The sequence below is a fragment of the Acinonyx jubatus genome, chromosome B2, assembly GCF_027475565.1.
Source record: "Acinonyx jubatus isolate Ajub_Pintada_27869175 chromosome B2, VMU_Ajub_asm_v1.0, whole genome shotgun sequence".
NCBI classification, from domain to species: domain Eukaryota; kingdom Metazoa; phylum Chordata; class Mammalia; order Carnivora; family Felidae; genus Acinonyx; species Acinonyx jubatus.
In genome coordinates, this window is record NC_069385.1 from 40,441,486 (window position 1) to 40,466,794 (window position 25,309).

General features: G+C 33.8%; 1 protein-coding gene and 1 long non-coding RNA gene across 24 annotated transcripts in view; one reads left to right on the plus strand and one right to left on the minus strand.

Annotated features, from left to right (window-relative positions):
- The window catches only part of TRDN (triadin), a 385,182-nt gene that overhangs the window by 109,969 nt on the left and 249,904 nt on the right, over positions 1–25,309 (plus strand). For 21 of the 22 annotated variants that reach the window (XR_008298359.1, XR_008298358.1, XM_053222304.1 and 18 more), the window contains 2 exons: positions 4,618–4,788; positions 10,631–10,690. Coding sequence is in view for 20 of the 22 variants with exons in the window: in XM_053222304.1 (XP_053078279.1) it covers positions 4,618–4,788; positions 10,631–10,690 (231 nt within the window). In the remaining 2 variants the exon portion in view is untranslated. The remainder of the gene's footprint in view (positions 1–4,617; positions 4,789–10,630; positions 10,691–25,309) is intronic. The other variant, XM_053222303.1, reaches the window with a different exon arrangement.
- The window catches only part of LOC113598696 (uncharacterized), a 48,383-nt gene continuing 29,529 nt past the window's right edge, over positions 6,456–25,309 (minus strand). For both annotated transcript variants that reach the window (XR_008298360.1, XR_003419371.2), the window contains 2 exons: positions 15,782–17,991; positions 6,456–7,931 (listed from right to left, as the gene is read on the minus strand). This is a non-coding gene — a long non-coding RNA (uncharacterized LOC113598696). The remainder of the gene's footprint in view (positions 7,932–15,781; positions 17,992–25,309) is intronic.

Sequence of the window (25,309 nt, forward strand, 5' to 3'; positions counted from 1 at the left end):
CACTAATATGACAGCTGGCCTTGTCAAATTTAGCAAGAGATAGAACCAGCTAGTAAGACAGAAATAATCTTATGTAGACAGTCATGGAAGTACATGCTATTGGTTAGCAGCAAATGTGCAGGCTAGTCCATATTCAAGGGGAAAGGATTACACAAGCATATAAATATCAGAAAGTGGAGATCACTGGGGGCCATCCTGAGTCACCCTGGGCTGCCACATATCACAAATATTTTGCTTACATACTTATATTCTTATGGAGGAGATAGATGTAATCAACCTATATATGTATAAATTGTGGGTGTGCATACACACACACATAAATATAATTTCCCTTTTTATTTTATGTATGTATTTATACATTATGTTAGGAATATAGTAAATACATAGGAAATGCTTTTTGTATAATTTGGGAGAAAACAGAGTAAGATTAAAAAGGCATACATTATAGCATGTGATAATTAAGTTAGAAACAAAGATAACCTATTCTATTTGAAAGGTATGACCAGAGTTAAAATAAAACTCTCCATCAGAAGACTTTGATTTCCAAAGGCACTGCCATGGAACATAGCATGTTTCTTGCTCTGTTTCAAGTCCAGCCTGTCAAAGAGCTGCAAGTTGCTGAACCATGTCAGGACATCCTCTTGGGGAAAAATAGGCCTTTCCATCTACCCTGGTGCATGTGTAGAACCTCATATCTATTGTGAAAAGTAGCCTATTCCTACAGTTCATTAAAAATAACAAAGACTGGGAAGAAGTAGAATAAAATGATGGCAAGAGAAGTGAGTGGGGTAAGCCAAGTTCAGGGCAGGCTGTCGCACTGGCCTGTAAATAGCCATCTTTAGACATATGTGTATTTGGTGAAGTAGGGGAGGTTACTATTTTGATCACTTTCTGAAGACTTTCCATTGTTTTCACTGGTTTGTGTATATTTATGTCTCCCCTCATATGTCTTACAATATGTTTTTTGTATCATCCTCATGGATTAATATGAATAACATTATGCAATTGATTATAGTGGGGAAATGGGTTAGGCGTTTTGGTTCTACTACTTCTACTCTTGCCTCATTGGTTGCACCATGTTTGACAAATGGCTTCTTCATTCCTACATTTCTCATCTGTAAAGGGAGTATAATATAGTAATTCCTGTTATACATCAAAATCTAAGTTCTAGGAAAACTCCAAAGAGCTCTAGGAATGCAGGGTATAAGGATTTAATATTAGAAATGCCTATGTACTTATTTTGCAGTTTCCAAATTCTTTTGCTCATGTGTTTTACTTATCTCCACAGCTTCCTTAAAGGAAGAAATAGCTACAGTGTTATTTTTTTTTTAATGGGAGAAACTTGAGGAACAGAGAAGTTAAGCAGTTAGCAGTTCCTTAATGAATGAGAGTTGAAATTTGTTATTTAACTCCAAAAATGAATAGTATGTCAATATGTTTACTGGATAATGTGGTTTTCCTACTTTGGCATAAGACATTTTGATTCGAGTACAGTCACTAATGGGTAATGCTAATTCCAAAATGAATCAAATATGCTAATGTCTTTCATTTGATTAGACCATTTAATTTTTTATTTGACAAAAATCATGAATTAAATTTCTTCCTACATAGAACTAGGTGATGTGAAGGGCTCCTGGGTGGCTTAGTCAGTTAAGCGTCTGACTCTTGATTTCGACTCAGGTCATAATTTCACGGTTTGTGATATTGAGCCCTGCTGTTGGGTTCTGTGCTGAGGGAGCTAAGCCTGCCTGGGATTCTCTCCCTCTCTGTCTGCTCCTCCCCTGCTCTCTCCTCTCTCTCTCTCTCTCTCTCTCTCTCTCTCTCTCTCAAAATAAATAAATAAACATTAACAAAAAAAAGACTGGGTGATTTGAATATACCATGACAATACTTTTTTGTTTTTCCATTCCTTAGTGAGCTCCTAAGTGCTCCTAAGAGCTCTTAAGTTCTTTTTGAGAAATAAAAAGCAAACAACAGGGTTTCATGGTAGTTTCCCCATTATATCCACATCATTTTTGAGTTCTTACCCATTTTAATGCCAGGCAAATTTACTTGTTTCCAATATGAAGATCACTGACAAATATCTAAAATAAGTAAGGGTAATAACAAAATTTTATACTTAAAATCATTTGATGAAAATAAGTTTGTTTTAGAGGTGGTCGTGACTTGAAGAAAATTATCTTTGCTCATTTATAAATTATAATGACATTAAAGGTAGATCTGAATTTCATATATTGCTAATTCCATAGTATGATGTTAAGATTAAATCAGGTGCTACCTACAAGTGGGTAGGTGTCATTTAACACGAGGAAAATAACAGTTTCACACACAAAAAGTATAAACAAAAAAACCACTTGGCAAATTTTTCAAGTTTTGTCAAGTTCATTTTAAACACACATTTACACATACAATCTGTTTATCACTATATGTACACTTGATCTGAATATAGTAAAATGCATACTTGTTTTCTTGATCAAAATTACTAATTCAGTAAACGTTTGTGTTTTCTCTGAAAAAAGCACTGTGCTAGACATTACAATGCTACAAAAATGAATAATATAGTCCTTATCCTCAAGTTGCTCTGTCTGGTAGGGAAGAGAGATATGTGAATAATCATTTGTAATACAAGGTATATAGTAAGGAAAAACAGGTGTGTTTTAGCAAAAGTTGAGGCAAGTCAAAACTCAAGAGAAGGAATGATTAATTCCAATGGCATTGGAATTATCTTGCATTAGTCTCAAATTATTGCTTAGGGTACTAAAGCCAGGAAACTTGATTATAATATTTTCATCAAAATTTTCAACATGAGTGACAATAAAGCCTATCTATTACATTGACAAATGACACAAGAGAGTCCACATTGCAGTAGTCTTACTATGGGGTCCAGTGATTACGTGTGGCCCCTTGAATAAGTAATGTCCAATATGTAGCATCTTTATAAACAATTTCCCACTAGTGTGTGCTATATTATTGTTGTCTTTTATAAAGTAATTGAAAGATTCACAAACTGATCAGTTCATATTCCCAGTTCCTTCCCCCCAAATGCATAGAATATCAAAATAAGTATATATGTATAGAATATATATGCATATATGTTATAATTCACATAATAGTCTCTAAGTTATAGCCCTTTCTGTTCACTAGGATATATTTAAGGGTTTTAAAAGTCATTAAAATTAGCATTTCTGATTTAAGATAAGCAGGAGCTAGTTTCTCAATTTCTGCTCTTTTTCCATCTCTTTAAAGTCAAGTCATTATAGACTGAATGTCCCTGAGTTATCCTTTAATGGATTTTATTGTTTCATTTCTATTAGTCTCTACCACTACAGCAATTTCACATTTGTACTCTTAATAGTTATTGAAAAACATATATTATGTCAGTTTCTTGAATGGCTTTTTTAAAGTTTATTTATTTTGAGAGAGAGAGAGAGAGAGAAAGAGAGCATGCATGTGTGAGCACACAAGTGGGGGAGGGGCAAATAGCAAGAGAGAGAGAGAGAGAGAGAGAGAGAGAGAGAATCCAGACAAGCTCTACAATGTCGGTTCAGAGCCCAAGGTGGGGCTGGAACTCACAAACCATGAGATCATGACCTGAGCGGAAGTCAGAAGTTTGAGTCACCCAAGTGCCCTTCTTGAATGACTTCTAAGATATTTGAGTTATGGATTGGAGTGCCTGGGTGGCTCAGTTGGTTGAGCGTCTGACTTCAGCTCAAGTCATGATCTCACACTCCATGAGTTCAAGCCCTGCGTTGGGCTCTGTGCTAACAGCTCAGAGCCTGGATCCTGCTTCAGATTCTGTGTTTTCCTCTCTCTCTACTCCTTCTCAACTTGTGTTCTGTCTATCTCACACGCTCTCAAAAACAGATAAACATTCATTAAAAATTTTTTTAAACATATTTCAGTTGTGGAACAAAATGATTATATCCTTGTTACTATATATATATATATATATATATATATATATATACTATATATATGTATATATACTATATATAGTATATATATATAGTATATATACATATATATAGTATATATATGTATACTTGGCTCTTTGGTATGGGCATTGCCTTTTGCTGAACATGCCTGTCTGTACAAATTCTGTGTATTTCAAATGCCTCTTTGTTGATATGCTAAGCTCGTGGCTACCTAAAAGATAATGTTTTCATGTACAAATTAAGAATGTGCCCAACTTGCAAGTGAGCTACATTTCTTTTTTAAGTACTCTAACATGTCACTTCATAGACGATATAAAACTTAGATAGTAGTCACAAGTACATATGTGAGGAATGCTATTTTTTCTTTTTTTTTAACGTTTTATTTTATTTTATCTTATTTATTTTTGAGAGAGCACAAGCAGGGAAGGGGCAAGGAAAGAAGGACAGAGGCTCTGAAACGGACTTTTTGCTGACAACAGCCAGCCCGATGTGGGACTTGAACTCACGAACCTCAAGATCATGACCTGAGCCAAAGTCAGATGCTCAACCGACTGAGCAAACCAGGGACACTATTTTTCTATTGTTTTTCCTGTCTCTCTCTTTCTAAATTGTTCTTAACAATCAATAAAAGATGATTGGTAAACAAACAAAAATAATCCAATTTGTCTTTAACTCTGTACAGAAGAGAGGAAAACAAAGACCGAAGAGAAGATTAAAAAGGAAGTGAAAGGTGGGAAACAAGAGAAAGTGAAGCAAACAGCCGCAAAAGTCAAAGAAGTACAGAGACCATCACCTAAGCCCAAGGAGAAGGAGGGAAAAGAGACCGCAGCTGTGTCCAAGCATGAACAGAAAGGTAAACATTCAGAGGAGGTGGCCAGAGGTTCTAAGAGAATTTTGGGCAAGAAGCAGATACAATGAAATTAAAAACTCAAAAAGACTAACATCAGACTTCAAATAGGAGTAAAAAAGATGTCTATCAGTTAATATTACCTGAAAGGCAACACAATAATTGGGAATTAAAACGTATTTATAGGAAGACTAAAATATGTTCCATATCTAAAGATGCAATGTGAGGTATTTGTAAAAGAGGATTTGAGTTAGTATCTCAAGTTATTCAAAGCGTGAGGAAAAATTTTAAATTCTTGAGACACGAGGTTTCTATTAAGAGGTGGAAAAACAATTTTGTGTGTCCTACTCTTTGGAGACAGCAGTCCAGGAAAAATGACAATTTTACAGGAGTTTTTTTAAGCAATATATGTTCAGATCTTGGAGAATAAGTATAAAAACTCTCCATACATTCCTGTTGCCTCTGCAAGAGCATATAATTTGGAATATATATTGAATTATTAAATTCAGTTAATTTAATAGGCAGAAAGTTATGGAAAAGAGAACTCTCAAGCTTCTTTGCCAGCTTCCACTGACTAAATTTAGGACTGTAGAAATCTCTGTATCTGACACTGTGCTGCTCTTCATAAGAGTGATGTCAAACTTACAGCCCTACTTCACGGAAATAGAGCATTTAAATGGAGATGGAATATAAGCCTGAAACTTTTTGTGGACACATGCTATGAAAATAAAAGGGTGGAGTTTCAAGAGGGCAGCTGAGGGCTCGTCCCTCTTCTCTGCCCTTTGTTGAGTCTCTTCTACCCGAGTCCATTCCTGGCGCTATGCTGCTATAGAGTCCTAAGACTGCCCATACAGAATGTGGGATTACTCAGTTGGGACTATTCCTATAAATATTTTTTAGGGGTGTTGCAAAATAATACTTTCGTTTACCTTGGTAGTTTTGAATGATTGTATTTGAGGACTAAAATTAAGGAATGTTTTCTATGAGATTTTCATTTAAAAATTTGAAAACTTTATTACTGAGTAAGCTAGTTGGACACTGAAACTGAAAAATTTTCACCATTATAAAACATAAGATGAAATTTGCAATCCACACTTTTCTTTTTGATTCCACATATAAGTGAGATCATGTGGTATTTGTCTTTGTAATCTGCCCTTGAATTTTGTCTTTGAATCCCTTTTTTCCTTGAATTCACAATATAAATTTATCTGGCAAAAGATATATGTTTTTTGAAAATATATTTTAAAAAAGAAAGAAGAAAAAGCCTCTGTCTCTTTGTTTTTGTGTGTGTGATCTGCAAATTTTGAAATAAATGAAAATTACCTAGATTTAAAATTTTGTAGATCACTAACAAAAAGAGTGGGATTAAAACTTTGGATCGCTAAGATCTTTCTTCAATTTAAAAAATGATTATATTGTCTTGAAAAAATTTTTAAAAATTGGTTATTACCTCTCTTAAAACTTTATATTTTTTCTGAAATCTTTGGGGCAGAAAAAATTATAGTAAGTAAAGATAAAATATTTTGAATGCAACATTTTGCTGTGATAGAAAATAAGAAAATTAATCTTCTGACTCACCGATCTATTTTAAAGTGATCATCAAGGTCCTAAAATACTTTACATTTTAGATTGCCCCTTAAAAATGAAAATAATCACATGAAATCAGCTGAAACATACCAAGTATATTTTTATTTTTGTCCATAAACACAGTATGTAAAAATTCATGCCAGTTATATATAGGAGTATTAAAATATTTATCTAGCAACTTGGAACATGAATAAACTTTTTGATGTCCATTTTTAGTATCCTTGGTTTTTCTTGGGAGGGGGGTGGCATATTTTATTGATGCTCTAGACACATCACTAGAGCATTTTAAAATAAGGTTTATTTTCCAGGTCACATATATTGTATTTTATTCTTATCAGTAATCAGAATTACTAAAGATAACATTCTAATACCATTTTCATTTTCAATCTACTGTTTTCATTTCCACGTAAAGAGCTATTTATCTATTAAAAGGACATTCGAATATCACTTAGAGTCAGAAACAAAAGCACAAATGTGATTTTATCAGCTAAGTAGATGCATTTGCTAAAGTAAGACTCCCCATTAAGACAGCTAGCATCAATTAAATAATTGTATCATTAAGTAAATAATCAAAACTATACTTCTGATAGCTGGCCAGACACATAAATACATTATTTGTTTTAATTAAGCAAAGATTTAAGAACATTTATTCATAAAAAACTTATCACATTATGGTTTCAACTGAACACGATACACAAAGATGCAGTGTTTTTTAAATAATCTATTTGTGAGGTGGCTTTCATTTTGAGACTCTTGTATTGATGATTTAGTGGGGATCCCTTCTGTGGGGAAGGGATTATTTATTTGCCTAGTGTAAGTTAGTCTTAATGAATTCGAGTTCTTTTCAAATAGATTTCTAAATAGTTTGTTGTTTTTTTGTTTTTGTTTTTGTTTTTTGTAAATCAAAGGCCTACAAGTCTTTCACTGGAAACAGATTTTTACATGGAGCAGACACATTTATTGGCAGTTTTTAAATTATATAGTAAACATGCAAATACATTCACATGAAGTTACTTTTAATTTTATATATTTCCACTTAAAGCACTGGGAATAAGATGCATAGGTATGTACCAGCCTACCATACACTTCTACACACCCTTATGTACCACATAATCTAGTTTCTATGGACCAATCTTAATCTGTTTAAAAAGGGTAAGAAGGGCTGGCATGATCAGTCTTCGCTTTTCTGTCTGTGGCAGAAGTGTGGAGAGGGAAAAAAAAAAAATCAAACCTCCTGACTGCTATTCTCATTCTTCCTTTTCATTATCCTTTTCATCCTCCTCCTTCATTTTCTTCTTTTTAACAACTATCTACATATTTGTGGCGGGCAGAGAGAGTATAGCTAATGGGAATCAACCATAGAGTACCAGACCACACATGCCCCATGCTCATAAGAGATTTTTTAAAATTTCCTTTCTGTTGACATTCTGCACCCAGAATGCATTTTCTCTCTGCTGCCACTCCACGGGCAACATGACAAGGTAGCAGCTGAATAACATCCATCACTGCTCCTTGAGGAGGGGAGAAATGGCCAGCATGTGTGATTCTTAGAAGGTGTTCATCTGGGAGAAAAAAATATTAAGAAATGGTGACCACATATGAAATTCCATGAATTATTATCACAAAACTGTGAAAGCTATAATAATAGAACTGTTCATATTTTCTTTAGGAAAATTTTCCTAGTCTAATATTTCAGTTGCATTTAAGGAAGCATTTCTATAAAATGAAGCTTCCATATTAGGAAGGCTTAGTTTTGCTTTATCCTTAGACAGGTGAAACAGACACCCTTGAGACTGCCCAACATATACGTGCCTAGAATTCTGGCACATTGTTAAGGTCAACACTCAGGACAGACAGAAATGGGCATCCTAATTTAAAATATTTAAAAATTCTTGATTTAAAATATTGTAAAAATACCCTCTCATCTTCCTACTTGTGCCATTAGACTGCAACATTACAACATCACTCAAGTTAAACAGAAACCTGTTAAGTATTATAACTCAATTTTCTAGATTAAGAAAATAGACATGTTTTGAATTAGTAAAGGATTTTCTTTCTTAAATTGGAAACACATAGGATGATTGGTGCATTAATTAAATGAAAGACGACTCTTAGAGCCAGAAAATACTGGTATAATACATGTAAGCATTTTACTTTGGTAATAATTTAAAATATAGGTTAAATAGTTTCATGTCACTGTCAGCATTCAGTTAAAACAAAAAACAAACTCTGAAGCATGAAGATTTTAGTTAATTCAATATACTATTTCACATGTTATGTGTATAAATATGCCATCACCACTTGCGGCAGAGAGCATCATTTCATTTTGGGGGATTGTCCAACCCCTTCAAATTTTAAGTAGTCCCTGCATTCTAAACTTTTCACATGACTATACTCTCTGTTGCTGTTGCTGAAGACTATAGTGCCAGTAGGATTCAATGTAAATGAAAAATAAAAAATGGGGAGATTTTATATCAGTGATTCTGGAAAATGATCTAATTAAATCTTCTGAGGAGTTTGTTAAAAATGCATATTCTAGGGTTTAGACCCATGGAATTATAACACATTCCCCATCTTTTTGATCTTTAAATTGCCCTTTGAGAACAACTTCTGATTATAGGAAGGAGAAATCTCAAAAGAATATAGTCACTTAAGGTACTGAAACAAAAGAGAAAGCTTCAAAATTTCAGGAAGCCCACCCTTCCCCACCTCAAATTTGTCATTTAAGGGAAGTGTGTGTTTTTTCGTTTTGCTATATCTGAGAGCCCAATTGCCCATTCTAGAATTTGCTCAGGAAAACAGTTATGTCCAGAAAAGAGAAAATACTTTCTACATGAATCTTAATTCTCTGCTGTACCATAGGATTCCCATGTCCTGTTATTAATGTATACAGGAACAAACAGGTTCCTGGACTTGACCTGGGAACTAGCCTCCTTCCAACATCTACCTTACCTATGGGAAATGTGCTGTAATTCAAGAGTCAACATACAGGCAAATTTTTGAAACTTTATGAGTTTTGGCTTACTCATATTTAGGTACTAATGAAAAGGATTATATTTTACATTTACTTCAATAACCACATTTCTTTTTTCAAAGACCCGGCAGAGTTTCATAATAAAATGGATTAGTCTAAAAATACTGTTAATACTTTTAAAGGAATAAGGTTTACAAAAATCACTATATGTGTATTTATTATAAAGTAACAAGTTTTATTATTTCACATGTTTAATGTTCATAATTTCAAGGACTTAAGGGTGTGTCATGTTGTGTAAATTGAATAAACTCTCTTGGTCCTGAAGCTGCCTTTGGATTTGTTAGATCAATAAAATGCCTGTTTAGAAACATTAAAATGTAAATCAATCATCTTCAACAAGGTTAATTTCATAATATGTAGTTTTAAAGAAGATATGGTAAAACTTCTGGAATAATTCACCAACTAAAATTTGGGTTGGAATGACCTCAGCAGAATCTAAAGTTATGTGGGAATTTAAAGTTCATTGTAATGTCTTTAATTTAGAGGGAACAGAAAAAAAAATTCCTGAAATCATTTTTGATTGTTTGCCCCAAATGCTCAAATTCTCTGTTTTTGTTTTGTTTTTGTTTTTAGACCATAGACCATAGACTAGTCAGGATTATAAGATATCTTCAGTGAAGATTACTGATTAATTAGGTTAACAATGGTATCATTTAATGCTGAAAGTCTGTTCTTCTGCATGTACTCTTATAATTAAGAGTATTTCCATGCAGAACCTCTAACACAATGCAAAGGAGTTAGCCTTCCTGCTTGCCTTTTCTGGAAAACATTCTACAGCTCCATTTAGACAATTAGCAGAAGGGCTGAGAATGAATAATTGGTAAAATGTTCCAAGTTGGAAATAATTTCCTCTTGTAAAACTTCTGTTTCATTAATGGAAGTATATACATGAACAATGAGAAAAATTGCTTTAATATGATGACTTTTGTAATGAATTTGATGAAAAATGTTTTGACTTAAAAAAGACAACTATATGATATTACCCTGAACTATTCTGTTTCAATTTTTTAAAGCTATTTTTTTTTGTATGGAATAAATGGACCTTATATTTATTATGTCTTTTTTCCCCTGTGTGTTCATATGAGTGCAAACTATTCCTTCACAGAAGACATTGTAGTAACTAAAATAGAATTGTGCTATTTTGTTTGTTTTGTTAAACCATTTCTTCCTAGAAAGAAGAAAGGTGTTGATGACATTCTTCCGTTCTTTTTCTTTCTACTCTGTCAGATCAGTATGCATTCTGTCGATATATGATTGACATGTTTGTCCGTGGGGATTTAAAACCAGGTATTCCAAACAATTTTTGTACTTGTCTGTTTTAATAGTCTTTGTTTCTAAGATTGCTGGCTTTTTTATGCACTAAACTGAATTTCCATTTTAAAAAATTGCATAATGCATGTGTAGTTCTAGAATAAAACCAATGAAAAGCAGAAGTAATAACTGGCATTAGGGCCTTTAATTTTACTTTCTATTACTGCATGGCCTATTGTAAATGAAGTCAGTTAGAAGCTAAAAAAAAATTCTAATATCTTTATATACAAAAAAGTGCTAATATCTTTAATAATATCTTGGAGTGAAGAGGTGAAACATTTTATTTCTGGTAAACTTAGAAGACCTATGATGATAAAAGTATCCTTTTTTTAATATTGAAAAAAATTTATATTAAATCTGTCACAATTCAGATATTTCATTTACTTCAACATTTTGTATTTCCTCACATATGGAAGGGTTAGCTACTCTGGAGAACTACTATTGATGGAGCTAGTCAACCTCAGAGCTAATAGTCAACACAATGGGAAGTCTTTTTATTGAAAGGAATTTATCTATTATCTCTCCTATCTTTAATTGTTGCCCAGAGTGTAACAAGGGATTCTTTACTAATATCTTAATTAACAATGAATAACTTGATTGCTTGTGCTAGGCCTTTTGCAGATTTAAAGACTGATAATACTATGTTATGTTTGGGGAAACAATTCTAAGAAGATGGTATTGCCAAGGATAGAACTAATTTACAATAGAATAATTGAAGCTAATTGCTTAAAGCAAACTATATTTTGGTTCTAAGCTATTTTATATGGAAATCTCTCTAAAATGTATAATTACATCCATACGTATATCGGCAAATGGGCATATCATATTTAAGACAAATATATAATACATCTAGGTCCTAGAAAATTAGAAGACCATGAGAACTTTGAGTTTCAGGAAAATTTAGTTAATTCTAATAACTTATGCAAGCCAATTTCCTCCCTTCTCTTCTTCATTTTCTTAATCTTCTTTCTCTTTTTTGTTTACTTCCTTACTGAGTTAGAAACTGAAATAAGGGGGAAAACACTGAAAAATACGGTGATTCACTTGGATGATGACTCACTTTGTAAAAATGATTAATGCTAACATATGTATATAGCATCATAATAACCTTAGAAAGAAACATCAGGATAGTAGTTTAGTATAGTAAAAAAAGAGGGCTTAGGACATAAATACAGATGTGATTCTTGACCCCATCCTTTTCTAGCCTTGGACCTTGAGCAAATCATTAAACTCCACTTGATCTTCAGTGTCTTTACATTTAAAATTGGGGTCACAGTCAGCAATAGCACTACTAGAAATTTATCCAAAGGATACAGGAGTGCTGATTCTTGGGGCACATGTACCCCAATGTTTATAGCAGTGCTTTCAAAAACAGCCAAATTATGGAAAAACCTAAATGTTCATCAACTGATGAATGGATAAAGAAGATGTGGTTTATATATGCAATGGAATACTACTTGGCAATGAGAAAGAAGGAAATCCTGCCGTTTGCAGCAACATGGATGGAACTGGAGAGTATTATGCTAAGTGAAATAAGTCAGTCAGAGAAAGACAGATATCATATGTTTTCACTCATATGTGGAACTTGAGAAACTTAACAGAAGACAATGGATGAAGGGAAGGGGAAAAATAGTTACAAACAGAGAGGGAGGGAGGCAAACCATAAGAGACTCTTAAATACAAAGAACAAACTGAGGGTTGATGGGGGGATGTGGAGAGGGGAGAGAGGGTGATGGGCATTGAGGAGGGCATTTGTTGGGATGAGCACTGGGTGTTATATGTAGGTGAATCACTGGAATCTACCCGCAAAACCAAGAGCACATGTATGCACTGTATGTTAGCCAACTTGACAATAAATTATATTTAAAAAAATAATATATAAAAATAAGTCAAAATAAAATAAAATAAAATAAAATAAAATAGGGGTCACAGTAAAAACCTTGCAAAATTAGAGGCACCTGGGTTGCTCAGTTGGTTAAGCATCGGACTTTGGTTCAGGTCATGATCTCATGGTTTGTGAGTTCAAGCTCCACATCAGGCTCTGTGCTGACAGCTCAGGACCTGGAACCTGTTTCCAATTTTGTGTCTCCCCCTCTCTCTGCTCCTCCCCTGCTCTCAGTCTGTCTGTCTCTCTCTCTCAAAAATAAACATTAAAAACATTTTTAAAAGCCTTGCAAATTTGCTGACAAAGCATCTAAGGAGAGGCACAAAATACTATTATAACTTTATTTCTTAAATCATTCAATTTAGCACAGCCTGTCTGAAAGAAACTTAACATTGACAATGCTCAGTCTATACACACCATTAAGTCCATTTTAGGTAAGAGATTTGTTGCCCATTTTATTTATCTGTGATGGTTTAAGAGAGTTACATTCTACGCATATTTTGCTTTGTAAAGATCAACTGTTTACTTATATGCAACATGAATCAATATTGTTAATGAGCATGTGTTTTTAAATTTTATTATTTGAGGACAATAATGTGTTCTTTGTGTCACCCAAGTTATTGATAGAACTAATTGATCATAAAATACAATTTCTAAGAAAATCACAGGACAGAGAGAACCATACACTGTCAAAGTCAATGAGAGATGCTAAGCGTTTAACAGTCACAAAGCTAATCAGATATTTTCCAAAATTTAACAGCAGATCAAGATCAGAAGGAACAGTGAAACCATGTCTACATGAGTTGAGAATTCCTCTATTAACCATACAGGGGGAGGTCTTTTAAAGTCATATGTGAACATTTTCTAAATAGCCATGAGTTCAGATCTGTAGCACTATCTAGTATCCTAACCCATGAAAATAATTCCCAAGTGCTATACGATTAGATTTTTATTAAAGTTTATGTATTTATTTTGAGAAAGAGAGAGAGAGAGGGACAGAGAGAAGGAGAGAATCCCCAGCAGGCCCCATGATGTCAGTGCAGAGCCCAATGTAGGGATCAAACTCACAAACTGTGATATCATGACCTGAGCAGATATCAGGAGTCAGACATTCAACAGACTGAGCCTGATGCCCAGATTAGATTTCTTAATATCATTTATTACCTTTCTAACTGCTTTCCTAGTTTATTTCATCTACCTACATTCATGATTTTGAAGATTTATTTCTATAATGTATAAGAGATTAAAGAATATGTAGATGAGTATTCCTGGAGAATTAGTGTTTTTCAGCATTTCAAGGGGTGAAACAGAAGAATCTGGAGAAGGGAAACCTGTATGGTATGGCTATTGTTTCATGTAACAAGTCATGTAAAAGTTCATAAGTGTACAGAAGGAAAATTTCTGATATTTCTTTTGTTGGTGAGACAATACATACGATGGAGTTAGAAAGCACTAAATATGGCGTGTGTTTTGAAAAATGAGGAATGAGAAACAAGATTTAATCTGGGCATATTAATTTAGAGAAAACGCAAGTGATAAGACTTTGACTCTGACTGACAATTAGAGAATAAAACAATTCCTGCCAAGCTTATTGCTCTGCATGTATCCAGTATTTATAAAACATTTGTGCTTCCATCTGTTTCTGTTTGGGATTAGTAGAACACCTGTTATTGTTTAGCTAGAGTTCATTATTAATTATTGGTACTGAGTTTTTTAAACTATAATTTGATTTTTTCCTTTTGGGATAAAATATTTCCCTTGTGCAATGTTGCCACACCCTCAAAAGTAGCCCAAATCACGGCTGAGATTTGAAAAAACCTCATTAATGAAATGTACTGACAGCATGACATATGTCCCAAGTTTTTCTTTTCTATCCCATTAAATAAAATACTTCTGACAAAGATACCATTAGCATTTTTTTTAGCTAAGATATACCTGAAAAAGAACTGAATTGCTCTTTCTGAATCTCTGTAGTGAATATACACTATCTTATGGTCAGTAAAAATCCTTACCTCAATTATGGGGACTATCTTAAGAAGCCAGCATAAACTGTAAGGATCACATCATTTGTTGTATATAACAATTAAAATTCTCGGGTACTGACTCACTCTATATTCAATTGAAAATTAAGAAAATTCTATTTAAACCTAGAAAATGAGTATATGCTACTAAGGCTGGTCCTGTGGGCAATCGGAGTAGATGTATATGTATAATGTATAATTTTAGGGATATTATGGATACCGAAGTGCCCCCTTCTCTAGAAATATTTTTTTTTCTGCTGCTCTTAAATGATCTAACAACCCTGACATTAGATCTCTTGATTGTGTACTTGGTCAATTCATAGAACATGTTTTGGGTAATCCCTAAACTGTCTTAAGGAAGAGAGGTGAGAAAAGGAAAGGGAGAGGAAGGGAGGGAGGGAAATGGATCCTGTTCTAAGGAGGCTGTCTTGAAGCTGATGATTCACACTTTTTAGGGTGAAAATAGTCTAGCTGTCATTTTCTTTTAAGACAACTGTGAAAACTGGTCAAGGCAGACATTAGTAGCTACACTGAGATTCACTTTATGGTGGTGGTGGTGGTGGTGGTGTATGTGTGTGAGTTTTGGTTTTGCTTTTAGAAATTGATAGTAGTGATGATCAAGATAAATGACTTTAGGTTTGCTTATCTTTATCATCCTTCCAGGAATTCCAATCTCCTTTTCAATACTTTGCTGCTAAGCACATTTTTCTTAAGTGATAGCCATACTGATAATTTCATTCATTTAGGTAGACTCTAAAAGAACCATTATGGGGCACCTGGTGACTTGCTTAAGTTCCTGACTTTTGATTTCAGCTCAGGTCATGATCTCATGGTTTGTGAGTTTAAGACCCCCATCAGACTCTGTGCTGAAAACCCAGAGCCCTGTTTAGGATTCTCTCTCTCTGCCCCTCCCACTGCCTATGTGAGCACATACACATGTGTGCTCTCTCAAAAATAAATAAACTAAAAATAAAAATTGTGAGCAAATAAAATTGAAAAAAAAATAAAATAACCATCATGATCTTACTACGCATTTTCACATTAGCTCTTCATCAACTTTCATCTGGGCCAAATAGGTTGCATGTACTCCTGGGTGAAGTCAACTGAGTTAAGCAAGAGACAAATTTCAATAAGGAAAAAAAAATCACATGGCTTACAGACCTCTTTATATTTATTGTAGATAAGGAAATCAATTTAAATGTCCAGTACAAGAACTAGGCCTTGTATGCTTTTGCTTCATCATTTTAACACTTTTTTTCAGCTTTTCATCTCTGTATGAAAAAAATCATAATCAAAAAGCCATTATGATTAAAGTTCAATACAAGTTAATGTTTATCCCTTAGAAGTTATCCCACCATTAAAATCCAACTACTACCTGACTTACTTGAACCAAGAATTTATGTTAAGGTAATTTATTCCCCTTTCTGTGTCATTTACTCTCTTAAAATTGAAGGTAGCTACCTATCAAAATCTTCTCTGAGTATAATAAGGTATTCTTTGGCAGTATGTATTCCAATTCTATGGGTTTTTAGGTCCACAGCTAGAAATAGAGCCTCAAGGAATAAGAGTACTCTCATTTTATTAAGATCCTTTTCTTGAACTTCAGTTGTGCATTTTTGGTTTGATCCTGCTGAGAAGAGGTCAAATGTAATTGCATTATAGTCACTGTTATTTAATGGTTTAATCTAATGTAATTCAGAGCTCAATTGGCTATAATGTAGAAGACTAGGTAAGATTCAGCCTTACTTTACTTTCCTCCAAAAAATACTGCTGCATGAAAACATACTCACTTTAATTCCAAACATCTCATTATTTTCACAAAACAAAAGTTCTGGGAGTTTTTATGTTAACGCAATAAACATCTGTTGAATCCCCTCTGCAAGCTGCTAGTCCAGAAAAGAGATAAGACATGGCATATATAACTTTATAACTAAGGATAAATTGATAAGTATGCAATAGAGGTTTAGAAAATGTAAATGCTAATCTCAGTATACTAGGAACAATAGTTATCTTTACTTACCATTTGGACCTCTTAGTGTTTTTTAATATTTTAAATCATTTAAAAAATGGTTTACAGAAGTAAGAGTAAAGGGGTGAAAATTGTGATAAGAACTTAAACATAGCAAAACCAAAAGTTTATTTCATCAATATTCTGATTTTGAAGATTATATACTCCAGATTGGAAACATCTTCAGAAAGGAACTAACTGCCCATCAATATCATGAATAAACCTGCAATATATACATCTAATTGATACTAATTCTAGATTTCAAACACATCTTTAATAGGTTCTAGCATAGTATCACTTCTGGTTCATTTAGAATTTGCGTTATCAAAATGCAACAGTCAACTTTTTCAAATCTTTGAGGCACGTAATTTCGTTAAAAGACAATGTCATCTCCATTCCATAACTACAAGACATTTTTATTTTTAGATTCTTAAACATTATTTAGAATGATGAATCCAATGAATTTTTTTTTTATTTCTACATAATTGATTTCATTCTGATACTGGCCTTAACCTTTCTTTAACATTTGTGTACTTAAAAACTATAAATTTTGGCACACAGACTTTATAAAAAATGAAAAAGTATTATAATATACCCTTAATACAAAATGAGATAGGTTAGGTTCTTGCCACAAAATATTGCATGGTAAAGTCCTTCTGGTTGAAGGACTAACTGCATGAGAATATCCTATTTCATTTTTGTCCTTGGAAATGAATTGTTCCCTCATGGATTCTTGAGTTTGAGAAAATTCATTGTCATCTGAAAATCCATTGTCTGAGATTTCATTTGAACAATTAATTTCAATTTCACCCTAATCATTTAAGTTTAGCATACTTAGCTCTCTTTTTTACATTTGTTCTGATTCATCTAATAACCTAAACATCTTCCTTTGTCCATTTTCTTCTTTTTGCAGTTATGGACGAAACATAGAACTTCTAAATTCTAAACTGTGCTCAATGAAACTAGAAGTAGATCATAAGAATGTTTCCAGACTTCTTTTATGCGTTCTTGAATGACGATGCGACATTTTAGTCAAAAAATAAGAAAACCGAATGATGGTGAGAATGGAGGTTTATTTTGCAATTGCATCATCCTTCCAGGCAACTCCATCATTATTCTATTTTCTTATCATTTTACTCATTTTTAGCATTGTTGGGAATAATTGATGAGTCATAATGAAGTAATTCCTGAATTCATGAAATAGAAATGTTCAAGAGAGAGGAAAAATAAGATCATAGAGATTCCATCATGTGTCCTGGATTTTTTTAAATTTCCCAACGGTGCCATGTAGCAAATTACAAGTTATAATGAGTTTTATTCTGTTTAGAAAATAAGTATTTTTTTCCTTTGTTCCTTGGACAACCTGTAAGGAAAAGTAAGACAAGATAAATCAGTCTCTACAAGTAGTTACAATTGCTCAAAACAAGACAAAGCAAAACAAAACAAAATAAAACCTCAAAAACTCAGATTGACTTCAATAGACTCTGCTAGCACACTGAGAATCAATGGACAGAACATAAATTGAAGGTCACACAAGCCAGGATTTAAATACTTTGCTTAATAACTTTTTCTGAGTCTCAGTTTTTAAATCAAATGTATTTCTTAAGGTTGTTAGATGGTGAAATAAGATAGTGTATGCACATGTCCTCTCCCCACACTTTTTCACTTTCTCTTTTACCATGTAAATTTACTGCAAAAATGATAATGCTTCTAATGTGAAGATCAGAGAAGATCTTATGGAAGAAGTAAAAGTTGAAAGGGGTCTTGAGACATTAGTGGACTGTGTCTATATGTCTTTAAGAATAAAGACATAAGACTGAGTTTAAGGATAAGACATAAGACACATGGACTGTGTCTATATGAGTTTAAGGATAAAGACATAAGACTGAACTTGAAATGTTCTTTTATAACTATCTGCTGTTGAGTATTTATTCTCTGCTAGATTCTTAAAATAATCTTATTTAATCCATATTAAACCTTGGGAGGAATGTATTATCATCCTTGTTTTATAGAACAGAGAATGGAGGTAGAGAATTTAAATGTTTTGTCCGGGTCAAACACAGTGCAGACAGGGGATTCAAACACAAGCCTGACTAATTCTAAAGCCCAAAGCTCCCTGCTTGTTTAGGCATATGCAACTGGTTCACAGTGGTTGACATTCAGGAAGCCTAGAAAGAAAAACAAAATTGGAAACATTTGTGTAAGAAGATTTTGAGGGGATGGCCTTCTTGCACAGTTAGGATATGTCCAAGGAGGTTCACAGAGGTAGAACCATGGGTTTTATCATCACAAATACCAAAAGAGAGGAAAGTAAAAGATTATTCAGAGGTTGTTGGCTTGAAAAAACAATAATAATAGTGCTCTAAATAGGGAGTAAAGGAAAAGACTGGTCAAAACTCATGAGAGTGAAAAGAGCTAGCGATGTAGGAGATTTCAAATCCATTACCTATTCTTAAGGCCGCAGATGATGGTGTTCAGTTACAAAAGGGGAATATATGAAGATTCCAATCGAAACATCATCTAAGCACCTGCTAAATACCAAGGTTCATAGCAACTATTTTCACACATTTTACTCATTTAATTTTCACAGCAAACTCTGAAGTAAGCAGTTAGATAATCAAGTGTGGAGTTTTGGTAAGAGCTCAATGGTGGAAATGAGGTTACCAAGAGAGTGAGTGAAATAAGTGAGCATACAAATATTGAATACATGAATATTGCATGCACTGTAGTCTCAGAATGAACACAGTAGGGGATATAAGAATACTAAAAGATGATCCCTAACTTTAACAAGTAGAATTATTTGAAACAGAAAATGGAACAAATAATTGATAGTAAAAGGTTAAAATTGGGAGTGAGATTGCATAATACTGACACCACATGTTACATGTTTCAGAGAGACATCTGTGATTCTTGATGTCAGGGAAGACAAAAGACACCTAGAATTTGAAAGCTGGGGAGTATTTGACTAAGTGCTAAGGAATACACAGGCCTTGGTTCGTGTATGGATGAAAGAGAAAATGAACATGGACATGACATGGCAGAGCATGTGAAATTGATGTGTTTGTATGACAATGAGGATATTGGACTGACAAAAAGATAAATTAAGATTAGAAAACATTGGGAAATAAGGAGTGATAAGTTTGTGGTGACATTATACTTGGTCAATCAGCAAAGCTGTATGTAACTTGGCATGGAAGAGAGTCTGAAAAATTTGAAGTAGAACAATGACATGAAATCAGCATTACAGAGAGTGTGATCAAGCAGCATCTGCTAAAGGGATTAGAAATAGGATAAAGTTTATTAAATATTGCTAAAACTGATGAATCTAAAACATGGTTTTGAAGGAAGAAAGGACAAATTTACTAAGTCATCGTTCATATAGGTGGTGATGGGAACTGTGTACAAGTGACTTAAGAAATTAATGTTGTAACTCAAAATGTTATAAACTATTTCGACGATTTAAGTTCACACATGAGGTGGAAACTTAAATGAGGTTTAGATGTAAATGAGAAGAGTGAGTATATGTGACTATTTACTAAAAACATAGTGCAGTGAGAAAAGTGCTAGAACTGACATGTTCATAACCTAAAATGGAGTAATAATTTGCTTTCCTTCTTTGGCTGCTTTCTGTTGTTTTCCATGGTTTTATTTGGATTCTTTGGAGGTAGCCACCAATGCATGGACATTTTAGGCAGTGAAAGCAGGTGGGTAGGCAAGTAGACTCCAGAGCCGGACTGCATGGCTTTAATTGTAGGCCTTGCCACATGCTTGAAATATGACTTAGTCACATTAATCAATCTCTTTAGGCCTTCATTTCCTCCTCTGTCAAATGAGGCTGATAAGACTGTCACAGAATACATTAGCAGATGGTCAAAGCACACTTAAGGGTCCATGGCTCTCTGAGTGTCAACTTTTCTTTAGTAACTGGGCACATATCTATGAGTTGTTATAAGCAGAACCACATCAACAAATACACAACACCAATTTTATCCATTGTAGCCATCTGATGTCTTCTAGCCTTGGATCTACTACCTATGTAATGTGGCCAATAATACATAATTGACAGTATTATATAGGGGATTGTAGGAAAAATCTTACATTATATGCTTATAATGAGTTTGGTTTAAGCATATCTTAGATGAGTTTTTGGAACTATGCTAGATTCTACAGATACAGCACTGAATAAATAGGCATGGTGCCTATATATATATATAAAGAATATATATATTCTTTATATGCCTAAAGAATAATAGGCATTATTTTTTAGGGTTAACATTTAGACCAATCCAAGAACACCCATTAACATTTAAGAAGCACTATTTACACATATAGTGTTGGTGGGGGTGATGATTGTGCCCAATAACAAAATTGTGATTTTCTACCCACCACTCCTGATTCCTTTCTGATTTAATTATTGTTTATCATTAGCATTCTCTCCCTAACAAGTCTTTCTTTTCTGCCTTGTATACACCTTTACGAAACATTTGCTTTTAAATCCCTACTGTCTCATACTTTGCCAGATCCACGATATGTTTATTGAATTGAATTCATGGTGCATAATATTTTTCTCAACGAAAAAAATTATTGATGATCATCCCAGGACAGCCCTCTTTATTCATTCCTGGAAGTAATCTTGTTATTTAAAAAGATGACAGGTTTCTAAGCATTGCAAATAGGCCCTATGTAAAGATTCTTAAAGGAGTTATTGGTAGTATCTCTAGAGACAGAGGCTCAGAATTAACAAAGACTGGTTTGCTGAATGCATCTGTAAACTGCAGGCAGCATAAAGAATCAGAAAAAAGTGGTAGAAAGAAAGAGGAGAAATCCTACACTTAATTACAGGCATGCATGGTTCCTGGACATAGCATACCCTGTGAGAGTTGCCTCTGATTATCTGAAGTCCGTGGAAGCTGTTCAAGATAAATGTATTAGATTTCCATATTTGTCACAATCAATCCACGGAACATTCTAGTCACTATAAATAGCTGGTATGTACATAGAAATAGATCTGAGAACCTTTGCGTGGCTGTGATTCCTCTAAGGCTGCTGTACTCTCTCTAGCAGGTAAAGGGACCATAGATTTTGGGAGAGGGCTAGTAAATAGACCGCTGTCCTTATAATACCAAGTTGTATGGCTTCACTTCTCTGTGTCCAATTAAAGGAAACAAAATGAAGGCCTGTTTTATTTTCCTTACATTCTCATTCTTCACATTTGTCTCCTAACCCTTTTGAAAGAAGTGGTGGATTTTAGAGGAGTATCTTTGCTGTGAGGGAACTTTGAATAAAGCATCGTTTTGGTCTAGCCTTGTCACTCTTAATGGCATGGACTTGCTGTCAGACAAAAATAAATTCCTCCTCAGGTAACCTACTGAGACTATTCAAAGCATGTTCTAAAATAGTCTGAAAAAGGAACAAATAATACAGAGTAATTTGAATTGCTGCATGAAAAGCAAGGAAAATTAAGGCTTAATCAAAGAATTATCAAACTAATTAGGTGTTATTTATTAATGTGTCATGTCTTATAATAATCTTATCTGTCAATTCATATGAAAGAGTGCAGATTAAAAAAGTATTCTAGTAATTATGTGAATATATTCATTCCCCTTGTCCTGCTCTAAGGTTCATTTGGGTGGCCCCATAGATAAAGAATGGAGAATCTGTGGCTTTCAAATAAATATATATATAGTTCTTATCACTTTTCTAAAGCAGGCCTTAATTTAAATATGAGAATAACAAATATGCCCCATACTTATTTTGGTACAACTAATTGTGAACTAAGCAGTTTGATATAACTGCTTTCGGAGAGACCTAGATGATGAACAAATAGTCCTCACCCCTAGCTTTTTTTCCTGTACAGGATGTTTGTGCAAGATGGAGACAATAATGAATTTTGCAATATTAACATTACTGCTACCAAATTCAACATTTTGATGTCTAATAGTTGCTCAGCATTTTTTGATCCGGTATATATTTTGGTTTTCTAAAAATATTTTCTAAAATACTCTGTTAAGAATACTAATGGTCATAACATAAGTTTCAAAGCAGAAGGAGAAAACCATCTAGTCAGATTATTACAAGTAGAACAATGAACAGTATAAAGCAGCTGGGGAAGAAAAATGGGAGAAGGTAGTAATTAAGTACTAAATCATGTTTGCAGATTATACTCACTATTAATGTCTAAAGAGGAGAGGCCCACAGAGGTTAGGATAGGCTTTATAAAGCTATAGTATGTTTCCAATGCTTACCTTCAACATTATTGTGATTGTTCTTATTAATTGCTTACAATGAACTTGTTACTTATTTTTTTTAGGTAGTCAAGTTTTTCACTCGAAGGGGGATAAAATAGTCATATAATTATATGTACTTTTCATTAACAACACCAAGTGAGAAATCAACACAGGGTAAAAACTGAACAAAGCAATATCTCACCATATGGATGTCATCTACATCACTGTGCATCCCATTATACTTTAGTGTCTCTCCTTTGTCATTCACACTTAATTATTTATATTACATCTCTTAAATCCCCACTATTCTATTTTATTCCATATTTCTGCTTCGTGGTTGACATGAAGCTTTCTTGAAAGAAAAACTGCCACCTACAAATTACTTTCTATTGTATCCATCCACAGTGTTTAGGTAATAAGCGTGTGTTCAGTGGATAAGACTTGTTTGTAATAATTAGAATCTCTTATAGAAAGGGCAAATAGATATAGAGAAAGAACCAATACTGTCATATTGAAACATCCTGTAAAAAACAACCTGATGAATTAATATTCTCTTATAAAATAGTTGCATAAGATGTAAACCGTTTCCGCTTTCTATTATTCATGATGGGATTATATTAATGATGATTTTTCTCCCAGAGGAATATTATTTTTTTGTATAATTATAAGTAGCCTCCTGGCAGACACTGGATAAGCAGTGAGTATTGTTTCAAATGACAAAATGGTATCAATTATACACAATTTAAAACAGGAAGAGAAGTTGGATGATTTCCAAATGTGTCATTCAAGTGAGAATGTATTTGTGAATTTAATTGTGTTGGTAAGCCTATTAAACAGTAATTATTAACATGTTACCATTTATCCTTTATCTATCAAGTGCAGGTATTAAAATATTTAAGTTTATGTTATATGCCTGTAGTTGAAAAGGTGTGGAGTTTTATCATCTTTATTAAAGCACCCAGTAGAGAATTCTCAGCTAAAACAAAACATCAAATCCTTTGTCTCCTCCTGAGATAAATCCTAAAACCTGAAGTTCCCTTTTTCATTGGCTCTATGATTCTTCCTTCAGCTTTCCATATCTCTTTGAATTGCTTGTGAACATGGGATATATGCATGTGTCAGAGACAATTAACAAACAAACCACCCCCCAAAAAAAAAGGAAAGAAATTTTCCCACAGGTGGAGACAAAGGATAGGATAGTTGCAACATCCCTTTGCCAAGTACTGTGTGGTGTAGAAATCGCTAAATAGGGTGGTTGAAAAGTGCCAAATTGATTTTATTTTATATGAATGAGATCCCTGTATAAAAGAGAAGCAACATCGTTTTTTCAAATCCCATGCAATAGCTTAAAAAAGTCTGTCTCTGCTTTTGAGGATAAGGAGAAAAAGTCCCAAAGCACCTTGGTTTATATGGCTTACCTAGGGTGAAGGAAAACTCAGTCATACACACATTATTCAGCAGCTACCTCCCTTTTAAAGATGTTTGAGGGCGATCAGAGATGATGATCATGATGGCTTTGATGAAGACAATGGAAAGATATACCACTTACTAAATCCTAATGGTATGCCAGGCCAGGTGCTATGCTAAACTCTGGACGTGGATCATCTCACTGAGTTCTTACCAAAACCTAGGAGCTGGGTTGTAATTTTCCCACCTCATAGCTTAGGGAATTGAACGAAGAGGAAGTTTCGGAATTTGCTCAGATGGCTGGATATTATCTCCAGCATTGTAGGGAGAATTATAAATATATTTTAAAAAGGGGGTCACTGCCTCCTAGGTTTTCTTTTCTTTTTTCCTTCGCTTTATTTTCTAAGTGGTATAATTTAAGAAAAACTCACCATCCCTGTATATAATGCAAATTTGACATGCACTCCTAAATCTTGTCATTACAACTGCCGAAGAAAGAAGGCAGTCTGTTGGTAACTTTCAGTTGTGTTTGTTGGTTGGTCAGTGAAAGTAATCTGGTATAGAAACCCCAGGCAAAGGGGACTGTGACTTCATACTCAAGAGCACAAATGTTTTTCACTGAAATTACTGAAGGAGTCTTGGATATGGTTTGCTTTTGAATTTCCTGGGATTCTATTAAGTTGGACAAAAGCCTGATAAAATATCACACAGTTCCATGATTAGATTTTTAAGTGTATTTTATTTTTAATGGTTAAAGTGACAGCAAATTGAGATAGAAGAGAACCTAGGGTAAATTTATCTCGAAGGTTGTTGGTGGGTCCTGAAGTTACTGAGAATGAAAACAACAGATTCTAGCAGTTTAGGAATTGATTTAGCAATCAACTCTGCCAGCTGCTCTCTGTCAATAACCTCTTTGGTAGAGTCCTGAAGTCAAACAGCTAGAAAAGACATGAGACAGAAGGAAACATTATTTATTCGTCATGTTTAGATAGTTTACAAAAATGTCAAGCTTCCTAGCTCTTAAGAAGTGAATTTGTTATGCTACTT